At 42.1% G+C, this 24,668-nt stretch overlaps 1 protein-coding gene across 1 annotated transcript in view; it reads left to right on the top strand.

Annotated features, from left to right (window-relative positions):
* The window catches only part of KIAA1549L (KIAA1549 like), a 318,974-nt gene that overhangs the window by 263,732 nt on the left and 30,574 nt on the right, over positions 1–24,668 (top strand). The window contains exon 17 of the mRNA XM_071218358.1: positions 21,259–21,609. Within this exon, the coding sequence (XP_071074459.1) occupies positions 21,259–21,609 (351 nt within the window). The remainder of the gene's footprint in view (positions 1–21,258; positions 21,610–24,668) is intronic.

Raw genomic sequence — 24,668 nt, 5'->3', positions numbered from 1 at the left:
CCAACTCAAAACAGCTTTTTCAAAAAGCAAAAGGAATTTTTTGGCTAGGGTAAATCAGGCATGGTGTGTGCAGGGTCCTACATTTCTATGCATCATGCAGCTGTCCTCCTTGATGGGTTGGCTTCCTCCACAGCTGGCTCCCTCCACAAGAAATTGACTGCAGTAGTCCTGGTCTCTACATGCCACATTGACCAACGTAGGACAGAACTCTTTCCCCAACTGCAAAACAGCTTTTATGGGGTTTGCTCAGCCTGAACCACCGTAAATCATGGGCCCACCTCGTATCACTCACTGTAGCATGGAGGCCTAGAGGGGTTATGTGGATTAATTTTCACCCATCAGGCCTCAGCAAAGCAGCTGGGGAAGGAGAGGCCATCCCAACTCCCTGACCACGCAGAGGAGTGGAATGGGTGATGAGGAGGTCCTCACAGAGCCCACTACTTGGGGAACACCTGCGCTCAGGGTTTCTGGGTTGCAGAACCAGGCTGTGCACTTGCCACTCCTCCTGCAGTTTTGAGTTCTCAACTTTGGTTGGTCGTCCATAAGCTGGTGATGAGCCAACAACCACTATCCCTGTGGGCTCGGGAAGCCCCTGTTACCACTAGAGGTTCGTTTTTTGGAGGAGAAAGAGTGACAAAGAGGGCGTTTGTGTATCTGTCTGGCTTTTTCAAGAATGGAAAAGGAGAAAAGCAGCTCTGAGCTGATGGTGGGACAAGCCTGTTGCGTTACATAATCATGTCGACTCGCAAGAGTGATCCTTTCAGTCTTTGCTGCCTGCAGTGCCAGCTCAGCCAAGATGAGAAAAAGCAGGTGATGACTCACCTCGAAAGCTAAAAGCCAGATAGCTCCTCATGAAAGAAAGCCGTCCTCACACATTTTCTTTCAGGTTGATTCCTTTCTAAAAGGTAGCTTAATTAATTGACTGTGGCTCACAAATTGTTCTCAAAGTTCACGAGCACAACAGTGTCATGGCTGTGCTTGTATTATATTAGGTTGGTGCAAAACCATTGCGGTTTCAGACTATGAATTTTAAATCATTATTACTAGGCTCAAACACATCTTTATTAATCAAAATAGGAACCGTTACAATCAACACATTTTTGAAACAAGAAATAAGTTGGTTTATTCCTATAGCATAAAAATTCATGCTTTGGGATTCAGCATCCTCTTGGAAACCATTTTCTGCATCCTGTCAGTTGTGGAAGTGTTTTCCCTGCAAAAAGTTGTCGAAATGCCTGAAGAAGTGGTAGTCAGTTGGCGAGAGGTCAGGTGAATATGGAGGATGAGGCAAAACGCCATAGCCCAATTCGTTCAACTTTTGAAGTGTTGGTTAGTAATCGTACGTTGGGCATTGTCATGGACAAGAATTGGGCCCTTTCTGTTGACCAGTTTTCAGTGCATCTCATCGATTTACTGAGCATACTTCTCAGATCTAATGGTTTTGCTGGGATTCAGAAAGCTGTAGTGGATGAGACCAGCAGCAGACCACCAAACCGTGACTGTGACCTTTTTTGGTACAAGTTTGGCTTTGGGAAGTGCTTTGGAGCTGCTTCTTGATCCAACCACTGAGCTGGCTATTGCTAGTTGTCGTATAAAATCCACTTTATGTCGCACATCACAATCCGATGGAGAAATGGTTTATTGTTGTTGCGTAGAATAAGAGAGGACAACACTTCAAAATGGCGATTTTTTTTTTGTCAGCTCATGACACACCCACTTATTGAGCTTTTTCACCTTTCCAATTTGCTTCAAATGCCAAACGACCGTAGAATGGTCAACAGTGAGTTCTTCAGCAACTTCCCATGTAGTTGTAAGAGGATCAGCTTCAATGATTGCTCTTAATTGGTCATTGCCAACTTCCGATGGCCAGCCATTATGCTCCTCATCTTCAAGGCTCTCATCTCCTTTGCAAAACTTCTTGAACCACCACTGCACTGTACAGTCATTAGCAGTTTCTGGCCAAATGTGGTGTTGATATCGTGAATTGTCTCCACTGCTTTCCCACTCATTTTAAACTCAAATAAGAAAATCTCTCCAATTTACTTTTTTGCCTAACATCATTTCCATAGTCTAAATAAATATAAAATAAACAGCAAGTAATAAGTCATTAGCAAAAAAATATAAAGCAAGAAATGCACGTTAAAGTTATGTATAACGTAACCACATTTATTTAAGAATGTATTCCAATATCAAATGGCAAATTTCAACAATGCAAAACTGCAATTACTTTTGCACTTATTAGCTTCTGGCACTAGGCTGGGTCCACATTCCAGCTTCACCACTTACTTGCTGTGTGATGTTGGGCTAGTTACTTAACCTATCTGTCCTTTAGTTTCCCCTAAAATGGGATACAAATGGCACTTACCATATAGCATTGTTGTGAAAATTAAATGAATGAAAGCAGGTAAAGTAAACAGAAAACACGCACTGAAACATTAGCTATTACAACTTTATTAGTCAGCCAAAGGGGTGCAGATGCAAAATACCAGAAATCGGCTGTTTTTTATAAAGGTTTTTTTTTTTTTGGTAGAAGCTTACAGTTACCAGGCCCTAAAGCATAAGTCACTTCCCTCACCAAAGTCTATTTTCACGTGTTGGAGCAAGATGCCTGCCAGTGTCTGCTAGGGTTCAGGCTTCCTGGTTCCTCTCTTCCCAGGGTTTGTTTCCCTTTGGGCTCAGCTGCTCTGCTTTCTCCACAAGGCCAGCTATAGAATATGGCTCTGTCTGTCTCCCTGAGGCCTCTGCCTGTGTTTAATGGAGACTTCATGTCTTCCTCATGCACCTCCTTCTCTGTGTGTTTATTTCCTGAGCTCCAGGATAAAAAACTCCAGCCTCCCTTCTGTGCTGTGCAGTTTCCCTTGGTGGGCAGGGACTCAACATCCTTCCAACGTGGCCCAATCAAAGCCTCAATCATTATTTAATCAAGTAAAAATAAAACCTCTGAATCTAATACACTCTAATACGCCCAGAGGAAAAGACCATTTACAAACATAATCCAATATTTCTTTTTAGAATTCATCAGTAATATCAAACTGCTACAACAACCATCGCTGACAGATTCAAGGAGAGAATGATGCTCGTTTTTCTGTTTCTTTCCCATTCCAGCACTTTAGACATCTCAGAATTGCTATGAATTTTGTCACACATCAAGGAGAGGATTGTACTCCGCAAAGTGTCCCTTGGTCCAGCGAGATTTGACTGGACAAGGGCTTCGTAAAGGGCGCCCCAGCACAAGGCCACACTGCCAGAGGTGACCTCTGAGATCACAGTTCACCCAAGACAGGGTGGCCGGGTGGTTGGGACGAGGGTGAAGGGGGCTTGGTGACCTGCTCAGTGATTCCATCCTCTGCCCTGTGAGGAGGGGGCAATGGGGCAAAGGAGGGGTGGAGCTGGCTCCTGAGGCTCCTGCCACAGCATGATGACATTTTGCTTTGGGAGCAGTGAGTAGTGCTGAAACAGGTCCATTTTCTGGGACAATGATCCACCATCTTTTAGCCCTGACAGTCCTCCCCCTAGTCTCAGTGCAATTATGAATCACTCTTTGGAAGATAATTTTTAAAAAAAGATATTCCCTTTTTGCTTAGAAATACATGATAGACTCTATCTTTTCTACTCACCTGAAACACAGAAACATCATGCTGTTTTCATATCCCCATAGCCTTGAAGTGATTGGGGATTAACCTTTGGGAGGTAATCAGGGTGGAATTTAAAATTTTGCCAAGTTTTTAAAAATTATTTCATTTGCATACCTGTAGCAGAAGAGAAGTCATGAAGCCATTATTTTAACCACCACCTCTCCACTCACATACACTTGTTCTGAAGGGTACCCATCTCACTTTATTGTTAGAGACGCCTTTGAGATGTAGGATGAATTAAGGGCTCTGTAGGAAACTGCCTTGAAGGTCTCTCACTCTGCCCCTGTGCTATTATAGTTCTTCTCCCCCTACAGGAAGTGAGAACTCCCGGAAATTTGGTTTCCAGAAGCAGCTTTGTAAATAGGTTTCCATTTCCTCAGTGACGGTATTTACAGTGGGGTTTTCCTAGCCAGAGCAGGCTTTAAACAGAGAGAAGTAACACTGTTTTATGTTGCCCAGAAGACCCTGTTTGGTGGAGAGAAAAATGAACGGAACCAGATCATTTTTCATCACAGCCAGATGGCCCAGAAATTTATCTTGCTGAAGCCCCCACTTGGACTTGAGCCCTTGCTGTGAAGTTGCAGAATTTGTTCAGAATCTGTTCTCCCTGTGGGATGGAGCCGTAATTGGCACTGAGCTGAAAATCAAGGCTGGGAGGGGCGGGGACTATAGAGTGGGCTTCACATACTTGTACTCCAGGAATTACAAGCCTGGGTGAAGCAGGTGATGTACAGACTCACTTGCCCTGGGAAGTGTGACCTTGTAAGATAGCCATCCACCTTGGGACTCATAATAAGACATCCTAGAATGAACAGGGCCTCAAGAGGACTTTTTTTCCCTCCTTCAACTCCAGATAAAACTGATTCAGTTTAGACGTGTGGAAATGTCTTTTGCTTTTGAAGGCTTTCTGAGCAAAAATTCCCCAGCCTCTTTTATAAGATTGATTACCATTTAGTCATTCATTCGAAAAGTGTTTATTGAAGTCCTACAATGTGCCAGTCTGGGATGCAGCAGGAAACATAGCAAAGCCTCTGCCCTGGTGGAGCCTATATTCTAGTAGAAGGAACAGACAATGCTATGGAGGGACAAAAAGCAGGGCAAAGTGACGGAGAATAACAGTGCCTGCTCTTACTAGGTTGACCAGGCTGGGCCTCTCTGAGGAGGAAACTTGTGAGCAGAGACCTGAGATGAGGAAGGTGGCCCGGCCAGCATGTGGGGGAACAACACGTGGGAAGGCTCAGAGGAAGGTGCGTGCTTCACACACTCAGAGAACATCTAGGAGACCCATGTAGCAAGATTCCCCCCTGTGGTGATGGCGCTGCCCTCCATCCAGGTGCTCAGAGCTGGACCCTGCCTGGACCAACTCTGATTCCTCCCCTTCCCTCACCCCACAACTAATCCATCAGCAAGTCCTGCCAGCTCCGTCTCCAAAATAAATCTTGAATTCATCCATGCCCTCTTGTCCACTACCACCCTAATCCAAGCCACTACCATCTCTTCTTGCCTGGATTACTTCAAGAGCCTCAAATCTTGTTCTTCATTCTCTTCTCCACCCAGCAGCCAGAGGACTTTTTTTTTTTAACTCTGTATTTTAAAATATTTCAAACCTAGAGAAAACCTATAAGATTGGTACCTTCTTATGCCATTTACCTGGATTCTCCAATTAGCATTTTGCCACATTTGCTTTATCCTTCTCTCTCACTATGTATTTTTTTTCTGAACCATTTTAGAGTTTGTTTTAGACTTCAGGCCCTTTATCCCTCAATTCCCCAATGTGCATTGCTGTAGCGCAAGGACATCCACTTATAAAGCCATAGTACAATTGTCAAAAAATCAGGAACTTACCACTAATGCTATTTTCAAATGTAGATTTAATTAAAATTTGCAAGTTGTCCCAATAATGTCCTTTATAGCAATTTTTTCTCTGGCCCAGGAAATGAGCCAGTATCACATATTGCATTTAGTTTTCATAACTCTTTAATCTCCCATAATCTCAAATGGTTTCTTGACTTTTCTTTTTCTTTCATGGTGTTGACACTGTTGAAGAGTACAGACCATTTATTTTTGGAAAATGTCGCTCAATTTAGGTTTGCCTGATTTTCCTCATGATTGGACTCAGCTTATGCATTTTGGTACAAAAACCCCAGGTATGATATGTGTCCTTCTCAGTGCTTCATCAGGAGACCCATGAGGTCAGTTTGTCCGCTTAATGGTAATATTAACTTTGATCATTAAGTTAAGGTGATATCTGCCAGGTTTCTCCACTGTCAAGCTTCTATTTTTCACTCTGTAATTAGTAAGTAGTTTGTGGGGAAATGTTTGAGACTGTAAGCATCCTGTTCCAGATCAAGCATTCACCCATTTCTTTTAGCATCCATTAATGATTCTTGCCTAAATCAGTTATTTCAATGGTTGTAACGTGGTGATTTTCTAATTCCAATTTTCTAAATTTATTAGTTGGCATTCTACTCTAAGGAAGACCTTTCCCTTCTTTTTAGTAAGACCTTTCCCTTCTTTTATCTATCTGTTATCTATCTATCATCTATTCACCTACTGTTTTTAAAAATCCATGGATTTTTTATTCAATGGGGTATAAAGCATCACTATCATTTCCTTTGATGCTCAGGTTGTAGAAGAGGATGCTAGAGGGCGCCCCTTCGAGCAGACTCCTGCTTTTGACACATATCCATCATTTTTTGAGCACTTCCTTTCTTTCTGGCGCAACAAAGTATATCTTCTTGTTCCTTCCCCAACCCAGTTCTGGCACCAGCCATTTCTCTAAGGAGCCCTGGTCCTTTTTAGTGGAAAAAGGTATTTAAAAAGACACGATCTGGGCAAAAGGAGTTTTTTAAAAACAAAAATTCCGTTCACATTTCTCTCTGCTTACAACTCTTCAGGAGTTTCCCAGGTCCCTTTGAAAACAGTCTAGCCATGTCCTGAAAGACCCTGTGGCCTCTTCAGCATCCTCTCCTGACAGGTGGGGCTTCAGCTTCATGGTTCACCTTTCCTTTTCTCAAACCCCAGAAGCTCTTTCCCACCTCAGGGCTTTGTCACAAGCTTGCCTTGGGTTCTTTCCTGTGACCATCACATGGCCAACCCCTTCTCTGACCATCTCCTTCTCTGACCATCTCCTCTAACTAGATATGTTGCCTTATCTATTTTGTTTGTTTTATTAATGCAAAATTTATATATAGTGAAGTTTACGTATCTTTATCTACAATTTGATGAGTTTTGACAAATGCATTATCCTTGTAACCACCAGCTCGATCTTAAGTTTACAACATTTTTATCACCCCCAGAAAATCCCCTCATTCCCCTGTCAATTAATCTTCACCCTTCTCATAGGCAACTACTTTTTGGATACCTAACCATTATAGTTTTGCCTTTTCTTGAATTTCATTCATATAAATGGAACCATTCTGTACATATACTTTTGTTTCTGACTTCTTACAACCAGCATATTTTCAAGATTCATCTATGTGTTGTTGCATGTATCAGTAGGTTTTTTTAGTAGTAGTAGTATTACTGAGTTCTATTTCATTGTATAAGTATACCACTATTTGTTTCTCCCTTATACCATTGTTGGACTTTTGGGTTTCCAGTTTGGAGCTCATACAAATAAAATTGCTATAAACATTTTTATTTAAGTCTTCTGTGAATATATATTTTCATTTATCTGGGAGTAGAATTTCTGGGTCATAGGTATGTTTTTGTTTAACTTGTTAAAACAATACCATCAGATTTTCAAAATATGTATACTATTTTCCATTCCCACTAGTGCAGCATTCTAGTTCTGCTTACCATCATCATGATTTGTTATTATTAATTTTTTTAAAAAAAACTTAATTTCAACCTCAAAAAAATCAAACAACAGGCAAAATGCAGCTCAACTAATCATGGAAGCAATACTCCAAAAAATCTTGGTCAGGTTCATTTATCCTATCTAATCCTAAAAACAAACTCAATCTTCTCTCTAGTGTTCCAAAAGATGAACAAATGAGCATAGTTTGGTCAAATGACATAACCAAGGTCTCCTTATTAATGAAGAAAATGGGAGAAAAAAAAAAACTTGATCATGTTCACATCTTATAAACGTAAATCCCGTGTTCTTTTTTTTTTTTTTACTTTTAGCATTAATGTAGTACGTTCTTTACCTTTGCTACAAAAATATTACAATATTATTATATTAATAGTCTCTAAGTTACATTAGTTGTATTTTCCCCATGTATCACCATATTCTTAATACCTTGTTATAGAGGAACATTTTTGTATTTGTATTGTTAACCACAATCTTCATCTACCATCAAAATCACTATATTACAAAGACCCTAGATTATCTTCTAGCTGTCCTTCAATTAACATTAACCTCCCTAGACTACCCCCTTTAAGCCATAATCACATTTATAAATCAGCAGTGCTAGCTATACTCATTATAGTATGTTACCATCGACTCTATCAATTTCCACATATTTACAATCATCCTTATTAATTATTCTACATATATTCAGCGTCTGCTCCCCCTCCTCAACCCGCATTCTTTCTCCTACTAACCTGTGCTCTGTAGTTTAACTCCATAAATTACTCATCATATTTAGTCATATCAGTGAGACAATACAATATTCATCTTTTTGTGTCTGGCTTATTTCACTCAACATAATTCTCTCCAGGTTTATCCATGTTATATGCATCCCAAGTTCATTTCTTCTTACATTCCGTTATATGTATATACTACATTTTGTTTACCCATTCATTGATTGATGGGCACTTAGGTTGTTTCCATCTTTTAGCAATTGTGAATAATGAATGCCACTGTGAACATCAGTGTGCAAACATCTGTTCGTGTCCTTGTTTTCCGTTCTTCTAAATATATTCCTAGTAGCGGGATTGCTGGATCATATGGCAGTTCTATATTTAGCTTCTGAGGAACTGCCAAACTGTCTTCTACAGAGACTACTCAATTTACATTCCCACCAACAGTAAAGGAGTATCCCCATTTCTCCACATCCTCTCTAGCACTTTTAGTTTTTGGCTATTCTTAGTAATGGCCTTTCTGTAAGGCGTGAAGTGATATTATTTTATTTTTGATCTCCATTTTCCTAATAGCTGGAGATGTTGAGCATCTTTTCATGTGCTTTTTGGCTATTTGTATCTCCTTTTTGGAAAAATGTCTATTCAAGTCTTTTGCCCATTTTTCATTTGGGTTGCTTGTCTTGTGTGCTTTTTATATAACATGGAAATGAAACTCTTACCAGCTAGGTGGTTTTAGAAAATTGTCTCCCCTTGAGTAAGCTGCCTTCTCACCTTCTTAACAAAGTCATTTGAAGCACAAAAGTGTTTAATTTTGTGGAGGTCTCATTTAACTATTTTTTCTTTCATTGCTTGTACTTTGGGTGAAAGGTTTAAGAAACCACCATTTGCCACAAGATCTCTGAGATGTTTCCCTATGTTTTCCTGTAGAAGTTTTATGGTTCTAGTTTTCATATTTAGGTCCTTGATCTGCTGTGAGTTCATTTTTCTATAAGGTATGAGATAGGGATCCTCTTTCCTTCTTTTAGATATGCATATCCAGTTCTCACAGCACCATTTGTTGAATAGACTATTCTGACCTGGCCGGGCGGGTTAGACAGCCTTGTCAAAAATTACTTGACCATAGATGTGGGGGTCTATTTCTGAAGTCTCAATTCAATTCCATTGGTCAATCTATCTCTCTCTATACCAGCACCATGCTGTTTGTTTTGTTTTGTTTTTATAATATTCTTTCATCAGTTTTTATTTTTTGGAAGGTCACAGTCTACATTAAATCACACGCACACACACCATCCCCCACCCCCTAGATGGCTCCCTTGTCTGCTTGTTGTTTTTTGCTCGTTTTTTTGCTCGTTGTTTTTGCTCCTTGTCTGCTCATTTTTGCTTGGTGTCTGCTTGTTGTTTCTTTGTCTTGTTTAGGAGGCACTGGCAAACAAACCCAGGACCTCCCATATGGGAGGCGGGCACTCAAGTGGCTTGAGCCACATCTACTCCCCACCATGCTGTTTTTACCACTGTTGTCAGGAAGTGAGAGTCTCCAACTTCATTCTGCTTTTTAAAGATATTTTTGGCTATTTGGGAGCCCTTACCCTTCCAGATAAATTTGATAATTGACCTTTCCAATTCTGGGGGAAAAAAGGCAGTTGGAATTTTTATTGGATTGCATTGAATCTGTAAATGAGCTTGGGTAGAACTGACCTTTTAATGATATTTAGTCTTCCAATTCATGAGCACAGAATGTCCTTCCATTTATTTAGGTCTTCTTTCATTTCTTTTAGTAATGTTTCATAGTTTCATGAATACAGGTCCTTTATGTCCTTGGTTAAGTTTATTTCTAAATATCTGATTCTTTTAGTCACTATTGTAAATAGAATTTTTTTCTGACTTTCTCCTCAGTTTGCTCATTAGTAGTATATAGAAAAGATATTGAATCTTTTTATTGAAGTATATCACTCATACATGAACATACACAAACAATAAGTGTATAGTAAAAGTTGTGAACTTACAAAGCAAACATGCATAACTTCATACAGGGGTCCCATACATTAGCCTCCACCAAACCTTGCATTGTCGTGAAACATTTGTTACAAATTATCAAAGAATATTGTCAAAGTCTTACTACTAATTATAGATCCTATCTTACATTTGGTGTATTTTCCCTCCAACCTACCCTATTATCATTTTTATGTTAAAGTTGTAAACTTACTAAACAATCATGCACATGTGCAGAATTACCAAATAATACTCCTCTATCAACACATCACACCGAGGTGGAACATTTGTTATAGATTATGAGTAACATCATCCAGTTATTACTAGATCCATAGTGTACATTTGGCTCACATTTTCCATACTCCTGCATTATCAACACAGTATATCTTTGGCATAGATGCAAGAATATTACACTATTACTGCTAACCATAGTCCATAGGTCACTCCAGTTATACTTTTCCCATGCTCCTCCACATTCCCACACCCTGCAATAGTAATGTACGTTTGTTCTAGCTAACAAAGGACACTCTTGTTTCTGTACCATCAACCACAGTTCCAATCCACCTCTGGGTTTACTGTGCTATTCAGTCCCTAGATTATTCTCTAGCATTCTGCCAATTGGCATCTACATCCCTAGACTACCATTTTCAGCCATATGCCCATCCATAAACCAGTTGTTATTTACTATAATGTGTTACCATCAACTGTGTACATTTCCACATTTTTACAGTAAAGCTATTTAAAACTTCCTACATACATTAAACATCAGTAGTCCATCTCAGTCCTCTCATCTCCATTAAGAATCCACCACCTACCACAAGGTCTTGAAGATATTTCCTACATTTTCTTCTAGAAGCTTTATTTATTTTGAGTTAATTTTTTGTAAAAGGTATGAGATAGGGGCCTTCTTTCCTTCTCTTGGCTATAGATGTCCAGTTCTCTCAGTACCAGTAGACTTCTGATTATTCAGTATGTGCCAGCCAACTGCACCTGCAGTTACCTGGATAGGCTGGTGTAGGACCTGCCTAGGCTAGGGCTGCAGGCCCATCTGAGTGAAAGAAACCGGTCTCTACTGTCACTGTGATTTTCGGTCAACCCAGCTTCCCCTCACACAGGGGCAGAGTCAAAATGGTGACTACCAGCCCCTTTCCAACCTGAACAGGTTCATACTTTAGTTGTTCTTAGGGTTATATTTTAGCCAGTTGAATTTTCTAATCAGTAGCTGAAATTGGTGGCCAACTGTCTCTTCCTCCCATTTTTGGAAAATGGAGCTTCCAATTCCAGTCACAGCCTAGCTCCTGGGGTGGCTCACGCCACCAAAGTAGGATGATCACCCACCAGTCTCTGCAGCTTGGCTGATAATTTCCCAGAGAGGCTAGTGCAGGTTCCCCCAGCTTCCTCCCTGCCGGAGGTGGGACTGGAGCCTAGGCTAGAGCTGCAATCTGATCTGAATGGAAAGAAGCTGATCCCCACCAGCACTGTGATTTTCAGTCTGCCCTGCTTCTCCTCGTGCCAGGCACAGAGTTAAGATGGCGGCTACTGGCCTCTTTCTGGCTTGGACAGGTACAAACTTTAGCAGTTATTAGGATTATACTTTAGCCCACCGAATTTACTAATCAGTAGCTGAAGTTTGTGCCCAACCTTCTCTTCCTCCCCTTTTTAGGGAAGTGGAGCTTTCAATTCCATCCACAGAACAGCTCCCGCCAAGGCAGCTTATGCCTCTATTGGAGGATGGACACCAGCCTCTAGGGCATGGGGCGCTTTTCTTACGAATCTTCTTTGCAGATGGGCAGTCTCCTCCTTTCATTCCTTCTAGGATGTTGCAGGATGCTCTTCTGGTCTCCTGGGGTGCTTTAGGTAGCTCTGAGTGATTACTAACTGCCCTATGGCAGGAACTGACTCTAGTTGCTCCTTAATCTGCCACCATCTTGCTGGTTGTACAATGCTATTGATTATTGCACACTAATTTTGTATCCCACCACTTTGCTGAACTTGTCTATTAATTCTAGTAACTTTATTGTAGATTTTTTGGAAGTTCTATGTATAGGATCATATCATCAGTGAATCACAAAAGATTTAGTTCTTCCTTTCCTATTTCTTTTTCTTGCCTAATTCCTCCAGCTAGAACTTCTAGAACAACATTGAAGAACAGTGGAGACAGTGGGCATTCTTATCTTGTTTCCGATCTCAGAGAGAAAGCTTTTGGTCTTTCACCATTTTAATTGTTAGCTGTGGGTTTTTCATATAAGCACATTATCATATTGAGAAAATTTCCTTCTATTCCTAGCTGTCGGAGTGTTTTTATAAAAAAAGGATGTATTTTGTCAAATGCCTTTTCTGCTTCAATTCTGATGATTGTATGATTTTTTTCTTCTTCAATTTATTAATGTGGTGTATTACACTGATTAATAGTCTAGTGTTGAACCAACCTTGCATACCTGGTAAAAAAAACCCACTTGATTATGGTGTGCAAGTCTTTTAAAGTGCTTTTGGATTCAGTTAGCAAGTCGTTTGTTGAGGATTTTTCCATCTATATCATTATACAAATTGTTCTGTAATTTTCTTTTTTAATAATATCTTTATTTGACTTTAGTATTAGGGTGATGGCTTCATAGAATGAGTTTGGTAGCATTCTCTTCTGTTCAATTTTTTTAAAGAGTTTGAGCAAGATTGGTATTAGATCTTTTTTGAATGCTTGGTAGAATTCACTGTGAAGCCATCTGGTCCTGGGCTTTGCATTTTGGGGAGGTTTTTGATGACTATTTTAATTTCTTTGCTTGTGATTATCTGTTGAGGTCTTCTATTTCTTCTAGAGTTAGTGTGGGTTGTTTGTGTGTTTCTAGGAATTTGTCCATCTCTTCAGCATTGTCCAGTTTGTAGGCATATAGTTATTCATAATATCCTCTTATTTGTTTCTGCAGGGTCACTGATAATGTCTCCCTTCTCGTTTCTGATTTTATTTGGATCTTCTCTCTTTTCTTCTTTATTGGTCTAGTTAAGGGTTTGTCAATTTTGTTAATCTTCTCAAAGAATCTACTTTTGCTTTTGTTGATCTCCCTATTCTCAGTTTCATTTATTTCTGCCCTATGTTATTTCTTTTCATCTGCTTGCTTTGAAATTAGTTTGCTGTTCTTTTTCTATGTCCTCCAGGTGTGCAGTTAGGTCTCTGATTTTAGCTCTTCTTTTTTAAATTTAAGCATTGAAGGCTGTAAGATTCCCTCTCAGCACTACCTTCACTGTATCCCATAAGTTCCCCCCTCCATAAGTTTTGGTATGTTGTTTTCTCATTTTCATTCATCTTGAAATATTTACTGATTTCTCTTGCAATTTCTCCTTTAACCCACAGGTTATTCAAGAGCATGTTGTATATTCTCCATATATTTATGAATTTTCCCTTTTTCTGCCTGTTATTGATTTCTAGTTTCATCAATTATAATCAGAGAAAGTGCTTTGTATAATTTCAATCTTTTAAAATTTATTGAGATTTTACTTATAACCAGATAACAGATAACATGCCTACTGATTTATAATCCAGGTCTTTCCTAGAGAAAGATCTATGAGCACTTGAGAAGAATATATATACTATGGTTTTGGGGTGTAATATTCTATAAATGTCTGTTAGGTCTAGTTCATTTATCATATTATTTGAGCTCTCTACTTCCTAATTTATCCTCTGTCCAGATATTCTATCCAATATTGAGAGTGGTATATTGAAGTCTCCATCTATTGGTGTAAAGACGTCTATTTTTCCCTTCAGTTTTGCCAGCGTGGGCCTTGAGTACATCTGGGCACCCAGGTTTGGTGCATAAACATTTATTATAGTTATTTCTTCTTGGTGAAATGCCCTTTTATTAATATATAATGGCCTTCTTAATCCTTTATAATAATTTTCTGTTGTCCACTCAGCCACAGGCTTCACCGAGGCTGGTCACCTCAAGGGTGGGGAATGGGCAGCATTCTCCACTGCGGGTGGGGGACCAGTAGCTCACAGTTTTCCTTTTGGCCTCTTTGTCTCTCTGTCCCCAGTCCCTCCTGGATGATGCACGTGGCACTCTTCTGGTCTGCAGACTCCCAAGGCAGGTCCCTCAGACACCTTCTGCCCTTTCTTCCCTGCTATGTAAGAGAGCTGTGCCCTGCCTGATCTACTCTGATATCATTTTCCCAGAATCTTCCTCATCTTTTTAATTTTAGCCATTTCAGTGATATATAATTTCCCTAGTTACTAATGATTTTGAATACCTCTTCATGTGTTTTTGGACATTTCTGTATCTTCTTTTGTTAAGCTGTCTATTTAAGCCTTTTTTTTTTAAGGTATTGGGGTCGGGGATTGAACCCGGGACCTTGTATGTGGGAAGCCAGCGTTCAGCACTTAAGCCACTTTGGCTCCCTTAATTTGATTTTTCTGTTTGTTTGTTTGTTGTTTGTCTTTATTTTTAGGAGGGACCAGGGACCAAATCCAAGAACTCCTGTGGGGGAAGCAAGCACTCAACCGCTTGAGCCACATCTGCTCCCCTTGCCCAATTTTTTAACTGGCTTTTTCCTTTTTGTCTTTTGGTATTTATTTGTAGAAATTCCTTATATAGTCTGGATACAAATCCTAATATTTTCTCCCAGTCAGTGGTTTGCCTTTTTATTTCCTATCTGATAAAAACTAGCTTTAATTCTAGGGAAGTCCTAGGGCAGCAGAACATGCCCTATGACCAGAAGAGGCTTGATTGGGCGTAGGTCTAAGCTGTATTGGATTATGTTCCAGGAAGGAGGTACTTTGTGTTTCCAGCAGGGCTGTAACTTCCTTCAGGTTTGTTCCTGTAATGGTTCAGAAATACTGAAGGCACATGGTTACTTAGCCATGGCATGGGCCCTGCTATGTGGGGCGGTTTTGCTCTTTTGAAATCCGCACTGAAAGGACTGTTGAACGCTTACTCAAGACCAGAGCCCCATGTGTTCAGGTGTGGAGAAGGAATGGCCTTACCTACTTCCATGAGTATCCAAAACCTTAAATATGTGCATCTTCCCACTTCTGAGAATTTAACCTAAGGAGAAAGCTATGGTTACATACAGAGTTTTAACCACAAGCACATTGCAGCTTTGCTTATATCGTAAGACAATGGGAAATCATCTAAAGTACAGGGCTGCTAAATATAGTCTGAAAACACCATAGAACAAAATGCTGTGAAATAATTTAAACACTCCCTGTAAGCATACTTATTGATGGAGAAATTTATTTTCAGTATTCCTGGATTAAAAAAGGTTTCAAAATAGTATGTTTAGTATAATCCTGTATTCTGAAAAAAATGTTATATATGTGTATATGTGTGTGTATATATTCTGTTTACAAAATCATGCCCCAGATGGTTCAGTCTGAGAGCAGTATTTAAGTCAAAAGAACCATGCCACCAAAAGTCATTTTGAAATGATTCTACTGCGTTACTCATATTTCTCATACATGTGAATGGAAATACGTCATGCCCAATCATACTTTCAATGCTTCTTCTCATAATGCTGTAATACCTTCTGCACCTCTCCACAACTCTTCTACAGCTCACTCGCCTTCTACCTCTTGTTGCCAACCCTCCTTCCTTTTCCTCACCATAAAAGCCAGAGAATCTGTGGCAAAAGCTGGGCCCTCCTTGAAAAGGGAGGAACAGGAAAGCTGACGTGGGGCAAGCCAGCTTGGCCCAGATCCATTTGAGGACCTGTGATGTGTCAGCCTGTGCTGGATTTTTCTACTTGTGTTACATCATCTCATCCCCAAGGGAGGTTGTACCCATTTTCCAGATAACAGATAACATGCCTACTGGCTTCACTTGCCCTTCTGAAAATACTTTTTGCTTTTATTTGACAGAAACAGGGAGACAGGAGCCAAGACAAGCCTCCCCAGTGCCTCCCAGTGCTGCCCTCTGACTGATGGCTGCTTTCGTGTGTATCAGGGACAGCTCCTCTTTAACCTGGAATTTACCATACGTGCTTTCCAGTCTCATACTCCTGAAAGGGCTGGAAAACTATTTTTTTTAAACTATTTTTATAAACTAATCAAGATGTACTTCAATAAAATTTCTAGAAAATTAATCAAGGAGTGTCTATTTGGGGATAGGAAATTAGAAAACACAGATAATCAAAAAGAAGAAAATTGAAGCCCACTCAAATCCTACCACCAGAAATAACTACTATGAGCATTTTGACATTCGTGCATGTCTCCTTCGAGATGTTTTCTATGCATATGAAATAGGATGAAGATTTTAAATGCTGGAGCATTGCCAGCCCCTGCCACTACCCCAACCCTCACCTCTCCCCATCCGCTGGCCACTGCAGAGGATATGAAGAGTCAATATGTATAAAGTACTTAAAAACACTAAAGTAGAACAGTGTCTGGCATGGAAGCATTTAATAACTATTAGCTGCCATTATTGTTGTTGCTGTTATTTGTCTCCTTCCATAGACTGGGAGCTTCTTGATGGCCAAATCAGTGTCTTATTGATTGTTGTAGCCACAATCCCCAACCCAGAGCCTTAACACGTGGTTGAAGCCAATAAGAGGTCAAGCTTAGGTTGTGGCTCTGGGCCTGGCACTTAAAGGGGGGGCCCCCCATGTAGAAAAGAAACCTTTTGGAGGGAAGCAGAGGTTAATTTCCATTGGCAGAGTGGTCATGGGTTGAATGGGGAAGGGGGGCTCCCCAGCAAAAGTAGCATCTTTCCCATCAGCCTTACTCAGAGAACCACCCTAGCACCTGGGGGAGTAGAAGAGTAGGGTGATGTTACTAGGAGTATATTTTCACCCTGCCTAAGTCACAGGTGTAAATTCACATAATATTAGATCCACCAGTTTGACTGGAAATGTGCAGGGCAGCTCAGGGCAGGAAAACTATAGACAGGCTTGCCCCAGTACCATTAATCTTCCACTGGGGAGTAGTTTAAGCATCCATTATTTATTAGAGAGACTCGGAATGTAGAGAGGAAGGGCAGCATGTGGGTAGCATCAACGAGGAGATATGAGAGGCGACGTGTGTACTCTGTGATGAAAATGAGAGCCACGTAGTGTACACTTTGAATGGACTGTACAAAGCGTGGGAGTGTGGAATAGGGAATCCAGTGGTGGATGATGGAACAAATAGGAGAATGCTCTCTCACGAATGATAACAAATATATTATACTAATTAGGGGATTAGTAAGTGGGTGGGTTAGGGGAAAAATACACCAAATGTAAGTTATGGACCATAGTTGGTAGTAACATTTTGACGAAGCTCTTTCGTAGTTTGTAACAAATGCTTCACAACAATGCAGGGTGTTGGTGGTGGGAGCCTTGTATGAGGATATGACGTTTTGTAAATTCACAAATTTTACTGCACACTTACTGTTTACATACGTTCATGTATAAGTGATATATTTCAATAAAATGTTATTTTTTAAAAAGGGGGTGATGTGAGGAGCTGGACATGGGCCAGTGGGCTGGGAGAGCCACCTTTGGCCACTGCCTGCCTCTGGGTGACTTTGAGCCAGTCACCCCACAGCTCTGGCCTGGACCCCTCATCTGTAAAGTGGGGCTTGAATTAAATGGTCTCCTAAAGCCCCTTCAGCTTCTGAAATTCAGAATGTTCGATATAATGTGAAAAACATTTCTTCAGAAGTTTTGCCCATGACCCTTAAAGTCATTTAAAATCCAAGAGATGATGCATATCCAGGACAGACCACTCATTGGTTATTTAATCCTCCCAACTGGACTTAACGGTCCTTAGCCCCATCTTACGCTGCACCAAGGAAGACGCTGTGTGTCCTGTCTGCCCAGCCAGCCGGTCCAATTTCGGTCATCACCAAAGATGTTGCAAGGCAAAATCTCAGCGGGCAGCCTTATAGGCCTTTGGCTGGTGGCTAGCATATGTGACATAGAACACATTGTCCTGAGAGGAATGACCGCAAGGCTCTCCCTAAAGATCCCCTAATGTCAGAAGCGCCTCAGTGCGTCCATCTCTCATACCAGGGTTTGGGGGCATGCATTCACGCCTGAAATATCTTTGAGTTCTTGTTTGTTATCGCAAATGAAATTTTGCTTTCTACTCCATAATCTACCTTTGCTTGTTTTAATATAAAAACAGTATTTTAAATGACTTACTATAAATGCTTATCACTACATCTTAACTTGAAGGTTGATAGAGAACCTTGTTTTTTGTTTTTTTTCCATCTTGCACTATAACCAAGCCCTAGATCTGGGTGGTAAGATTATAGAGGTCTAACTTCTTTTTTGTGCTTTCAGTATTTTCAATTTCTTCTCTAATGAGCATGTATTAATACTAAAGAACAGTAAATAAATTTTTAAAAAGGGAAATATAGCAAAGTTCTGATGCTCCATCTATAGTAGTAAAGAAAGACTTCACTTTATGAATGAGCTCCCCAGGACCCTTTATACAACCTAGTGCTTTATATATAAAGTAATTACATGAGAACTATGTGCAGTTGAGTGAAAGAAAGTAATAATAATGATAATGAGGATGATGAGAGCAACTGCTATGATAGTGTTTTTACCATGTGCTACTGTTCTAAACTCCTTAAATATTTGCTCTTACTTAATTCTCATAAGACTCTTCGATGCAGGGTCTCTTATTATCCTCATTTTACAGATGAGGAAACTAAAGCACAAAACAGTCAAGTAACTTTCATGGTTAGAACACCTTTTATGCCCTCTTTCATCTTCTCGGCACAACTCGCGGATCTGGCTGTTGCTGTGGTAATCTGCCAATCAGAGCAGCAACCTGTGTCATAGCCCCCTATATCTTGCTTTCTTCCCTGAGGCTTCTCTGCCACTGAACACCTTTAGGAGCCCATTCCGCCAGTCTGGCCCATGCATGGACCTCAGCGTGCCATGGCCTTCTCTAGGACAGCCCTTGACTAACAGGGACAAGAACTGCTAGATAAAACTTCGTTACACGACGCACAGGGTCTCCAGCGAGACTGACCTCAGTGGTCCACAGCAATCACTGACTCACAACCCACCCCTGAATGATTCCACAATTTCCTGGTCCTAGGCTCCACTCCTATTGTGAGGATTATTTTCCAAAATAAATTATCTGCATATAGGTCTGTGTTTGGAGCACTGCTTTTGGGGGGAACCTAAGCTAAGACATTGTCCATGATCACACAGCTGCTAAGTGGTAGCACCCAGGTAGGAGAAAAGTCACTATATGTAAAAGCAGCAGCAGAAGAAACCAGAACCAGGATCTAAATGCATAAATATTTTTAAATGGGCATGTGTGGACAGAGGAGGGGTATACACACATGCTCAGGTAGGAGGAGGGGTATACACACATGCTCAGGTAGGAGGAGGGGTACACACACATGCTCAGGTAGGAGGGGTACACACACATGCTCAGGTAGGAGGAGGGGTATACATACATTCATGTAGGAGGAGGGGTACACACACATGCTCAGGTAGGAGGAGGGGTATACACATGCTCAGGTAGGAGGAGGGGTATACACACATGCTCAGGTAGGAGGAGGGGTACACACACATGCTCAGGTAGGAGGGGTACACACACATGCTCAGGTAGGAGGAGGGGTATACACACATTCAGGTAGGAGGAGGGGTACACACACATGCTCAGGTAGGAGGAGGGGTATACACATGCTCAGGTAGGAGGAGGGGTACACACACATGCTCAGGTAGGAGGAGGGGTACACACATATGCTCAGGTAGGAGGAGGGGTATACACATGCTCAGGTAGGAGGAGGGGTACACACACATGCTCAGGTAGGAGGGGTACACACACATGCTCAGGTAGGAGGAGGGGTATACACACATTCAGGTAGGAGGAGGGGTACACACACATGCTCAGGTAGGAGGGGTACACACACATGCTCAGGTAGGAGGAGGGGTACACACACATGCTCAGGTAGGAGGAGGGGTACACACACATGCTCAGGTAGGAGGAGGGGTACACACACATGCTCAGGTAGGAGGAGGGGTACACACACATGCTCAGGTAGGAGGAGGGGTACACACACATGCTCAGGTAGGAGGAGGGGTACACACACATGCTCAGGTAGGAGGAGGGGTACACACACATGTTCAGGTAGGAGGAGGGGTACACACACATGCTCAGGTAGGAGGAGGGGTACACACACATGCTCAGGTAGGAGGAGGGGTACACACACATGCTCAGGTAGAATGTTAATGGATGCTGGTGATAAGGGAAATTTAGTTTTAGGTTTTTTTGTTTTTTCTTCCTTAACAGTACTTTCTAATTTTTAAAAGATGACTTTGTATTACATATGTAATGGATGGAGAGGGGTTGGCAAACAGATCTAAGCAAGTAAATTCACACAGAACTCTCAAGTTCTTTTAGCAGACAGTGGTAGCCGCAGAAACATTTGAAGTGGACGTGGAATAACTCTTCCCTGCCACAGGTGTACTGTCAGGTTATTATGAAAGCAAATCATACCAAAATCTGCCACACCTACAAGCACTTACTAAACAAGTATTCATTGGCAGGCAAGCACAAGACAGTCCAGGCAGCCTGCCTTGAAAGCTCAGTGAAGTCCCAGCTCTCTGCCCGTCGAGGTACTGCTCTCTGTGAAAAGCTTACATGGAGGAAGGCAGGAGAACATTCTAGAACATTGGGCCTCAAACTTGAGGGGTTATCAGACTCTCCTGGACGGCCTATTAAAACAAGATTGCTGGGCCCCACCCCTGAAGTTTCTGGTTCAGGTCAGAACCTCAATCTGAGGCAGTGTTTTACTATTCGGATGATTACTACTACAGCTGCTCTAGATTCTTATGCCCAAGAGGCACAAGAGTCGGGGACTGCCTTTAAAAGATTTTAGAGAATACAATTAACTTCACCAATGAAAATCTGTTTCTCACCTTCATTATGTTAATTAGCAAGGCCCGTGGCATTGAGTCTGCGGCTAACCGAAGTGCACATGGACGGCAGGCTTGTGCCTTACTGATAGAACGTGAGGTGACAACCCCGGAGTATGAATTCCTGAATGGGCACCCAGGGTAGCACTTAAATTAGTACATCCATGTCCACGATGAACACTTCAGACTAAGTTACAGACATTAATGAGAAGCAAAGATAATGAGCACATCAATGGGCTTTTGCTTGATCCCACAGACTGAGCCGGAAATCATAGAGGAAACCAACATCGACAGAGTGAATGAGCCGCGGGGCTACGCCAGGTCGCGGCAGGTGAAAGGCCACTCGGAGACGTCCACGCTGAGCTCCCAGCCGTCCATCGATGAGGTCAGGCAGCAGATGCACATGCTGCTGGAGGAGGCCTTCAGCCTGGCGTCCGCCGGCCACGCGGGCCAGGGCCGGCACCAGGAGGCTTACGGCTCAGCACAGCACCTGCCCTACTCGGAGGTGGTGACCAGTGCGCCCGGCACCATGACGCGGCCCAGGGCGGGGGTGCAGTGGGTGCCCACCTACCGCCCAGAAATGTACCAGTACAGTCTGCCCCGGCCGGTAAGTCAGCTGCCCCCACCCTGCCGCCACCCAGCCCCGGGTCGGCCCCACCAACGGTGTTCTGACGGGTCTCAGAGCAGGGACTTCTAGTGATAAACCACCTTGGGATGTGGAGACCAGCTTTGCTGACTCTCATTCCACCCTCCATCCATGATCCCAAACCCTAAGCCTTTCAGTCCTGTGCACACAGGCAACATAAGAAGCCCTTACGTCCAATCATCATACTTTTTTTTCTCTCCCCTTCCCCGCCCCCCACAGTTGTCTACTCTCTGTGTCCATTCTCTGTGTGCTCCTCTGTGCCCGCTTGTATTCTTGTCAGCAGCACCTGGAATCTGTGTCTCTTTTTGTTGCGTCATCTTGTTGTGTCAGCTCTCTGTGTGTGTGGTGCCATTCTTAGGCAGGCTGCACTTTTTTTTTCACACTGGGCGGCTCTCCTTATGGGGTGCACTCCTTGCGCGTGGGGCTCCCCTACGCGGGGGACACCCCTGCGTGGCAGGGCACTCCTTGCACGCATCAGCACTGCGCATGGGCCAGCTCCACACGGGTCAAGGAGGCCCTGGGTTTGAACCGCAGACCTCCCATGTGGTAGATGGACGCCCTAACCACTGGGCCAAATCTGCTTCCCCAATCGTCATGCATTTTGGAATGAATTTCCTTTTCTCCTATCCCTCTTGTAAAAGGCTGGCCTTATTCTTCAAGCGTGGGTGGTTCCTTACATTTTCAAATGTGAGGACCCATTTTAAATGTCAGAGCACTGTGGAGCCATGCGGAAAGGGGCTTTGTAGTGTTGTGAGTAAGAATGTGTGGGTAAGAATGTGAGCCAGGGGGCTTGAGTTTGAATCCCAGCTCTACCACTTACTGGCTTTGTAATTTGGGGTGTTTCTTAGTTTCTCTAGATGTGAAAAATAAATAGATAAGAAATATAAACTACTCTCTAGAGCTGTAAAAAAAGAAATGAGTTTATATAGATGAGGTACTAAAAGAACACCCCGTTTGTGGTAAATGCTATGGGAGTAGTCATCATAATTATCTTATTTAGCATTAATTGTACTTCAGTATTTGTTTGAGAAAGCACCAAGTAACTAAAACCTCCCATGGTTTAAATAAAAATTTTATTTCACATTTTGTTCATCACCTTAGCATCTACATAGTAAAAAAAACAACGTAGTTTTAGAAACCGTAGACCATAATAGACAAAACTTTGTGCAAGTACAGATTCTACCCTTGAAACATTGCATGCCCTATTCCCAGGACTCTACTCATTAGTAGAGACTTATAAATTGTTATCGTGCTATATACATAATGGTAAATGCTAACTTTATTGAGTGGTTTATTGGTACCAGGGTCTGATCTTGGTTTCATATGTATGTTAACTCATTTAGTCCTTACAACAAGCCTCTGATGCAGGTCGTATTTTTTTTGGAAATTTTTTAATTTAATTGCCTTTTTTTTAAAGATATGTAAATCACAAAAAAATGTTACATTAAAAAATGTAAAAGGATCCCATATACCCTACAACCCACCCCACTCCACTCCTCCCACATCAACAACCTCTTTCATCATTGTGGCACATTCATTACATTTAGTGAATATATTTTGGAGCACTGCTGCCCAGCATGGATTATAGTTTACATTGTAATTTACACTCTCCCCCAGTACATTCAATGGGTTGTGGTAGGATAGAGACAGCAGAAGTAGATACAATCCCAGGTACTGGTTCTCCTGAGGGCTACAGAAACACACAGGTTCTATGGTCATGGAAGATGGCTCTGGAGTTCAGGTCCTTTTCAGTGGGCCCTACTTTGGAATTTGTGCTCCTGAGTGTGGTGGAGTTGGACTTAGATGTGACCTCTCTACACATACCTCTTCTGTCACTTTTACTGAACCTGTGGTTGATGCTGGGGTTGGTGTATGCCCAGGAGACTTGAGTCTCTGGACTGTCCATGTGCCAGCTGGGCCCTGAGGCTCAGCAGAGTTGCCACTTCTACTCTCTGGTTCGTTGGACAGTCAGCCAACAGGGAGGTGAAGATGGTCAACCACCATACCAGGGAACCAAGAGTGTCTACAACTGCAAGCAGGAAAATCATATCCAACAACCACATGGAATCTAAGCCCTCTCTCAATTTAGAGGTGGAGTGGACATCGCCATCCCAGGGTCCACAGGATGGAGGAATAAAATATGGATTAGAGTGGACTTACTGGTATTCTACTATAGAACTATTGTGACTCTAGCAATTGAAGAAATTGTATCATTGATGTGGAGACAGTGGCCATGGGAGTTGCTGAGGGCTGGGAGAGGGAAGAAGAGGTGTGATGTGGGGACATTTTTGGGACTTGGAGTTGTCCTAAATAATATTGCAGGGACAGATGCTGGACATTATATATCCTGCAGGTCGTATTTTTATCCCTATTTTACAGATGAGAAAACTGAGGCTACACAACTTGTTCAAGTTACACAGCCAGGAAGAGGCAGAGCAGGGCCCCAGGCCAGGCTGCTGGGCCCCTGAGCTCAAGCTCTTAACCAGCACACTATGCTGCCTTGGCTTTGTCCCCTTGCCTCTCCATCTTTATCATTTATTTCATTTACAGTAACATTTGGGGGGTACCCATTGGCATCTAGAGGCTTTTGGTAGCTTCATGTCACATACACATGCACACACACACACCCGAGTCCACACTGCCCTGGCACTTAATTGCTTTCATGCTGTGTAACTACCGAGCCTACACAAAATAGTGAATTGCCTTATAGCTCTCTCTTTGCCCCTGATTCCAGTGTCCCCCCTTCTGGCCATTGAGCTGTCACTGCTTGCCATTGCTCGTAATCCCCTCAGGCTCTCTCTGAGGGTACTCCCCCTAGTGTTCTGAGTTGTACTTCCTGGTCCCTCTTCTGTGAATGCCAGTCTCTAGCCCATCCTTTCCCCTGTTGATTAAGATGTCTCCTCCTGCTCTATTAAACTCTTTTAAGACCATGTGCTAGATGGTCCGACTCACAGTCCAGAGAAACCTTGCTTCTGTTTAAATATGATTCTCAAGAACACCTAGACTCCTCTGGCTGGATG

Source organism: Dasypus novemcinctus, chromosome 10 (assembly GCF_030445035.2).
Source record: "Dasypus novemcinctus isolate mDasNov1 chromosome 10, mDasNov1.1.hap2, whole genome shotgun sequence".
Taxonomy (NCBI): domain Eukaryota; kingdom Metazoa; phylum Chordata; class Mammalia; order Cingulata; family Dasypodidae; genus Dasypus; species Dasypus novemcinctus.
This window is presented reverse-complemented; position numbering and strand designations above follow the sequence as displayed.